An 8,173-nucleotide genomic window follows, 5' to 3' on the forward strand; every position below is an offset into this window, starting at 1 on the left:
AATTGTAGGGCTTTTGAAAACCAAGCTAGATTTGTAGAGTATTCAACAGATAAGTAAAGAAAATATTTAAACTTTTTGGGAAGAGAGAGATAATTTAAAAGAGTGACTAAAGATCACTAACAAAGCTATGGGAAATTTAAGAAGAGGAAGAATTGAAGGCGGAGGGAAAGAAAGGAGGAAGAGGTCAATGGACATAAAGCCAAAGCCAGAGTTAAATGCATGAGTAGACAGAGTCAACAATTATACACATTGTGATTAAACAGGGAATTAAGTGATATTCTTAAATACAAATTATTAACAATTTTAATAATTGTTAAACTATTAACAATTATTATAATTGGGGTTTTCTGACCGTCCCCATCTTGAGAGGATCCTCTTTGTGGTCATTCTGTCATTCTTCTATAGTTTTATTCTTTGGACACCAAAAGATTTTATGTCCTCAAAATAAATAAAATGCATTTTATTTATTCATTCATTCATTCATTCATTCATTTATTCATTTATTCATTTATTTATTTGAGATAGCATGAGTGGGAGAGAGGGGCAGAGGGAGAGACAGAGAGAATCTTAAGTATATTTCACTCTCTGTGCGGGATCCCATGCAGGGTTGATCCCACACCCCTGGGATCATGACCTGAACATAAATCAAAAGTTGATGCTCAATTCACTGAGCCACCCAGGCACACCTATTTGTTTATTTATTAACTTACTTTATTTTTATTTTCTTCAAGTATTTTCTTGTTAAATATTAGTAATGTGGAGTTTAAAATTCTATTTTATATAAAAATTTGAGATTAGGTTTTTTTTAATGATGATTTAAAGAAAATCACTTTAACCTATATGACATTTAAAGATAGTGTTTTAATTAACTGGGGTCTGATCTACTACCACTTTTGGCAAATGGCCAAGTCTTAGGAAATGGTGGTTTGTAACCAAATGGCACAAACAATAGGAAACCAGAAAAAATAAAAATGAAAATAAAAGATTTTTCCAGTGTGGACAAAATTAACAGGGATAAGAAAGAAAAGAGGAATAAAAGAGCAATTTCCCCATTTTTTTTTTCAAGGACTTAACCTTTCATTTCACTCTGATATACAAAACAACAGTAATCACTAACGAAGGAAAAAACAAAAAATAAGGAAGGCATATTTTAATAGTTATTTCACTTAGTTTGTCATGAATTTGTGTAATAAAATTTTATCTAACTTTTCCCAAATTCTAAAAAAATAGGGTTAAATATATCTGCTGGAACCACTGGGAATTTATTAAACTATTGCAAAAAAAAAAAACTAATTAACATGTGAATCAAAGAAAATGATCTGCAGAAATAGGGTGAATTAAACTTGAGATTAAGTGATACACGAAGATATGAATAGAAAGTAGAAAGACATTTCCAGGTGACAGAAAATGTGAGGGAATGAGAATACAGGGCAAATACCAGTGATTGGAGTTGTAATATGAATGTGATATAATCATTTACATCTTCAAAAACTGGATTTGGAATGGAGAGCGGGGGTGATTCAAGAGAAGTAAATACACAAGGCACTGTATTACCTTGTGAAAAGTATGATATCTGGGCATGACTAGGTTAGATATTCAATTTCTAAAAGATTGATCATAGAGGACAACTCACATCATGATCTCTGGTAGTATCGAATAGGTGGATAAATTCACATCTGGTCCTGGTATTTAAAGATCATAAGAACCAGAGAACCCAACATATGCTCTTTCAAACCTGACATATTAGGGATATATATTTGGGGAAAGGTGAAATTTCACAGGAATTAATGACTGCCAATTGTTATCAACCACTTCGAAGCAGTTTCAGGAATATTCAGAAAATGTATTCACTGAAAAGGAGAGAAAATGAATTTCTCTTAGGATGATATCATGACTTTTACCTAGAGTAAGGGGCAGTACAAATGGACATGTCTTGCTTGTTCACATATAGCCTGGATCAGTATATTTAAGAACTAGAAGAAGAATGCACAAATTTTCTATTAAAAATATCTTATTAAAGTTTTGTGAGATACTTACATATTCTAAAGATATTGTCCATTTTCAGGAAAATGTCTGTAGTACATGTCAGTTTACTCTTTATTCTTTTTTCTAATTAATAATATTTATTTCTGAATTTTCATCAAATATTTTGTATTTTTAAAAATGGTATTCAAGTTTTATGTTTTGTTTTGAATAGATTACTGATGACAATTATAAAACTTTCTATCTAGTTGTTTCTATTTTTTAAGGTTTTAAGATATGCACACAGATATGCACACAGGCTTTTATTACAAGTCTCAAAGATTGTGGCATAAAGAGTGGCTAATGGCTGTGAAATACTTTTTCCCCAAATTTCCCATTCTCCTGAGGTACAGTAGAGATGGATGGAACAAATGACAGCACTCAGGGAAATTTCATCCTTTTGGGGTTTTCTGACCGTCCCCATCTCGAGAGGATCCTCTTTGTGGTCATCTTGATTGCATACCTCCTGACCCTTGTGGGCAACACCACCATCATCCTGGTGTCCCGGCTGGACCCCCACCACCACACGCCTATGTACTTCTTCCTCACCCACCTATCTTTCCTGGACCTCAGTTTCACCACCAGCTCCATTCCTCAGCTGCTCTATAACCTGAATGGCCGTGACAAGACCATCAATTACACAGGCTGTGCCATCCAGCTCTTCCTGTTTCTGGGTCTGGGTGGTGTGGAGTGCTTGCTCCTGGCTGTCATGGCATATGACCGGTTTGTTGCAGTCTGCAAACCCCTGCACTACCTGGTGATCATGAATCCACGTCTCTGCATGGGCTTAGTGTCCCTTGCTTGGGGCTGTGGTGTGGCCAACTCTTTGATTATGTCTCCAATGACTCTGTGGCTACCCCGCTGTGGATATTGCAAAGTAGACCACTTCCTGTGTGAGATGCCTGCCCTGATTCAGATGGCCTGTGTCAATACAGCTGCAATTGAAGGCATTGCCTTTATCCTGGCAGTGGGCATTGTGCTGTCACCTCTGGTGTTTATCCTGATATCCTATGGCTACATAATGAGGGCTGTGTTAAGTATCTAGTCATCTTCAGGGAGGCACAAAGTCTTCAACACCTGTGGCTCCCATCTCACAGTGGTCTCCCTTTTCTATGGGAACATCATCTACATGTACATGCAACCAGGAACCAGCTCCTCCAAGGACCGGGGAAAGTTTCTCACTCTTTTCTACAGCATTGTCACACCGCTCCTGAACCCCATGATCTATACCTTCAGAAACAAAGAGGTGAAGGGGGCACTGAGAAGATTAGTTTTGGGAAATCTGTCTTTAAGGAAGAGATTATAACCTAACACAATGATAGCAATGATTTCTTATGTTAATATCCTACACTATATTGATCTTGCATTACTACCATCTGCCAGAGTTTGGGAATATTTCATCACAGAGTTTATGGTCCATCTTTAGTTTTCTTTTGTGCAAGTCATGCAGAAGTACATCAATTATAATATTCAAAAATGGTTATTCTCAAGGAATATCTGTTGACCATTACTAATGTACAAATATCTAGATGGTTAACATACTATACTAAAAAACAGAGCCATGTTTTCTAGTAAGTCTAGAAAGGAAAGAGAGAAAATTGAAATTAAATTTCTTTTACCCAGACTTTCTGAAATGTTTAACCATTAGAGAATATTGAATATTTTATTATAATCATTCACCTTTACAAATTTTGATAAGATCTGTCAACATGGATAATAATTTATATTTCAGTATCATTGTCCTACAACAAAAGCAACAAAAACAACAAAACACTCTCACAGAAAAATGTAGCTAATATTCCTTATTATCTATTTATTGATTCAATAGCAATTATTGAATGGCTTTTGTATTGCAGGCACTGTTCTAGGTGCTGGATTAAAGCTTTGATCAAAACTGACAAGGTCCCTTGGGGTGCCTGGGTGGCTGAGTCAGTTAAGCGTCTGGCTTTTGATTTCAGCTCAGGTCATGATCTCATGGCTACTTTGTGAGACCAAGCCCTGTGCTGGGCTCTGCACTGACAACATGGAGCATGGTTGGGAATCTCTCTGTCCCTTTCTCTTTGCTCCTCCCTGCTCCCTCTCTTCTCTCTCTCAAAATAATAAACAACACTAAAAAGAAAAGACTGACACAATCCTGATTTTGTGAAATTTAACTACTAATATCTACGCTGGTGACAATAAATGACAAAGAATAAAGCTTTCATTGAGTGATAATGTAAATAAAATTAAAAATATGTATACATATATATTGACATTTATATTGATATCATGGGAAGTAATCAAGAAGTTGGGAAAGGTGGAATGTTCTGGGAAGGTCTCTATTGAAATAGTATTTTAGTCACATCCAGAGGATGAAAATGAAGACCTGTCACAATCATTCCAGAAGAAGGGATGTCAAGTTTAAATTTTGCCATGTAAGAGGAGGCTTGGCATACTTTGAGTCAGAAGAATGGTCATTGTTCATGGAGTGGGGTTCTAGAGAGATAATAGTGGAGATAGAATCAAAGAGGTAGACAGAGAAGGCCAGAGCATGAAGAATCTTACAGGTAATGTTACAGACTAAGACAAGAAGTAGTGGAGAAAGTAAATAATATGATTTTTCAATTTCACAGGTCCACTCCTTCTGTTGTGCAGAGCATGGAAGTTTTGGGACAAAGATGAGGCAAAACAGACTATAGTACTAAATGAGACGACAGTAGCTAATGGTTTGCAATAAACAGTATCAGTGAAAAGAGTAAATTTATAATCAAAGATGTATTTTAGAGATCAAGCCAGGAGTATCTTCTAATGGAACTTGTAGAGTGAGAACTGATTAGGAATTAAGAGTGATGTAATTTGCAATTTGTAATTTTAGCAAGTAAGTGTTGATTAGAACCTTTTCTGGAATGGGAGTGATTGAAGTAAAAGCAAATATACAGTTGGGGTAGGGATTCAAATGTTCTTTTTTTAGACAAATTATGTTTAGAATAAAGAAAAAAATAGTCAAACAAGGATATCAATGTGGTAGTTATGTAAAAGGTCAGGACCTCAGGTTAGAAAGGCAGCATTGGTAATATTAATTGAAATTCACCAGTATAAAGATGTTATTTAAATGCATATTTTACTGCCCATTTATGGAGTAGAATTAGATAAGATAACTGAAGTAAACAACTTATACTAAGGAAAATAAAAGAAACAAAGAAAGAGACTAGAACTAAGTTCTAAAATGAATTAATGTTTCCAGCACCTGGGTAACTCATTTGGTTGCGTCACTCTTGGTTTTGGCTGAGGTCATGATCTCACAGTTTTGTGAGTTTAAGCCCCATGTCACACTCTGTGCTGCCAATGCAGAGCCTGCTTCGGATTCTTTCTTTCTCTCTCTCTGATCCTCCTCCACTCACTCACACACTCTCAAAATAAAAAATAAACTTAATGGGGCGCCTGGGTGGCGCAGTCGGTTAAGCGTCCGACTTCAGCCAGGTCACATCTCGCGGTCCGTGAGTTCGAGCCCCGCGTCAGGCTCTGGGCTGATGGCTCGGAGCCTGGAGCCTGTTTCTGATTCTGTGTCTCCCTCTCTCTCTGCCCCTCCCCCGTTCATGCTCTGTCTCTCTCTGTCCCAAAAATAAATTAAAAAAAAATAATAATAAAATAAACTTAAAAAAATTAAAAATTAAATGAGTTAATGTTTAGAAATCAGAGGAAAAGGGATCAGCAAAGCATTAAAATTGGACAGCGTGGTAAATTGCAGATATGACTATTACCAGTTCCTTTCATACTATGCATGTCTTTTACGCCTTCCATCCACAGACAAACACTTCAGTATGGTCTGGTCATGTGACTTGCTTTGGTCAACAGAGTATGCTAGTTGTAATGTATGAATCCTGGGCCCAGTTCACCAGAGTCCTGGCTGCTACCTATTTTGTTTTCTTGGGATCTAAGTTCCATGTAAATAACCTCAGGCCACACTGATAAATGCTGACAGGCAATATGAACAGAGATAGATCCAGATAGATCCAGTCATTCCACCCTCCAGTGCTGTGAATTAGGTCATCCAACCAGAGCCAAACACCTAGCAAATACATCCTTTCAAGGTCCACACAGCCAGAACGTGAAACAAAGATGAACTATTCTGGCTAAGCCCTGTAAAATTTTCTGATTCATAAATAAGAACAATAATAATATAGTTTCCACTAGATTTGAGGATGATTTTATTGGCAGTAATAAATAATAATCAGAAAATAAAAGAAAATGAGTTCTGTTGTTTGTTTTTGTTTTTGCTTTTGTTTTTTGTTTTTGTTTGAAACCGAGTTCTAGGTAGAGTCAGCAAGTGTTTGGTATGCTGGTAAGAAACTTACAAGAGAAAATATGTATGTGACCCAACAAAGAGATGTTAGTAACATTGACAATTCTTTCAGAGAATTAGTTGAGAATAAAATTTCATTTGGAGTGTGAAAAAGAAGAGAGATGAAAAAGTGGAAGTTTTTACTAGAATACTCTGAGGTATGAAAAGGAAACAATGCTTCATTATGGAATGTTTTGATTCATTTAAAAATAGGATGTACTAAATGGGTCTGCAAACTTAATCTAATATTTAAATTTTTTTAAACATTTATTTATTGTTGAGAGACAAAGAGAGATAGAGCACAAACAGGGGAGGGACAGGGAAAGAGAGGGAGATAAAAATCCTGAAGCAGGTTCCAGGCTCTGAGCTGTCAGCATAGAGTCTGATGTGGGGCTTGAACTCATGACCTGAGCTGAAGTTGGACACTTAATCGACTAAGCCACCCAGGTGCCCCCTGAATCTAATATTTAAATTTAGAAAAAGGCTCTTTGGAACCCAGAGGAAGTTTCTGGTATGAGGATTGAGGTCCTTAAAAATGGCAAACATTGGTGAATTCAAAGCTTTCAATAAGAATCAGTACATTTCTCAGTTGTAATAGGCTAAAAGGTATTGTATATAAACAGAGGAAAGTGTAAGTATTTTTTAGGGACATAATGCATGGAGTTCTTCACTGTTTTGATTTCCTCATTACAATGTAAGAATTAGTCATGAATTGGAGCATATTGAGAAGTTGAATAGTGACAGAGAAAGTAGGTTGGTATGAAGAGTGAAAAGAAGGTAAAATGTAGTCTTTTATTGAAGTTTATTTATTTTTGAGAGAAAGGGGAGGCAGGGACAGAGAGAGAGGGAGAGATAGAGAAAATCTCAAGCAGGTTCCATGCTCTCAGCACAGAGCCCAACACAGGGCTCAATCTCACGAACCAGGAGGTAATGACCTCAGCCAAAATCAAGAGTCAGATGTTTAACTGACTGAGCCACCCAGCACCCCAGTAAAATGTAGTCTTGAATGGGAAAATTAAAATATCTCTGTAGTCATATCTTATCTCTTGCTATGGTTTATTGTCCTTTATTGTTTTTGAAGATGTATTTAAAATAAAACAAGTTAGCACAATTTAAAAATTATTCTCCAAAATTATGAAACTTTTCAAATATTGGTGAACTGTTAGCAGGCAGTGGAATTCTTCCAGGTGTGAAGGTGATAGAAGAGAATGTGTGTGACAGAAGAGAAAGCATATCCTTATTACAGATTTGGAATCAATAATTTATGGTAATATTGGTTGCAAATAACATAACAAGGGATTTGAGTTCCTGGAGAGGTCAAAATCGTTGGTGTGAAAATATGTGTTAAATTTCTGTTGTTAAAATAGAGACTAAGAGGGCTCCTGAGTGGCTCAGTTTAAGTGTCTGGTTTAGGTCATGATCTCACAGCACGTGAATTCAAGCCCCTCCTCGGGTTCTGTGCTGACCACTTAGAGCCTGGATCCTGCTTTGGATTCTGTCTCCTTCTCCTTCTCTGCCCCTCCCCCGCTCACACTCCGTCTCTCTCAAAAATAAATAAACATTAAAACATTTAAAAAATAAAATAAAATACAGAAGAAGAACAAAATGTATCAAAAATATGAAGGCACTTTATTTCATAAAGTAACAAATATCAGTACGGAGGAAATGCTTGTTATGTTGAACTCCTATCTGTTGACCTCAGAATAACTTCATCCTCCTGCCAGTTCCTTATGGTCATAAGAAGACTGTTACATCTTCAAATAATTATTGGTATGAAAGGAAAAAAGCCATGAGAAATTAAAAAAAAAAAATAATGATTGACAGCACTTA

General features: G+C 36.3%; 1 protein-coding gene across 1 annotated transcript; it reads left to right on the forward strand.

Annotated features, from left to right (window-relative positions):
• Positions 1-2,380: 2,380 nt before the first annotated feature.
• On the forward strand, positions 2,381-3,328 carry LOC125935086 (olfactory receptor 2W3-like). The gene is given in 1 exon segment (XM_049648794.1): positions 2,381-3,328. A coding segment is annotated over 1 exon segment (948 nt).
• The last annotated feature ends 4,845 nt before the right edge of the window (positions 3,329-8,173 follow it).

This window comes from Panthera uncia (genome assembly GCF_023721935.1).
Source record: "Panthera uncia isolate 11264 chromosome A1 unlocalized genomic scaffold, Puncia_PCG_1.0 HiC_scaffold_17, whole genome shotgun sequence".
Classification (NCBI taxonomy): Eukaryota; Metazoa; Chordata; class Mammalia; order Carnivora; family Felidae; genus Panthera; species Panthera uncia.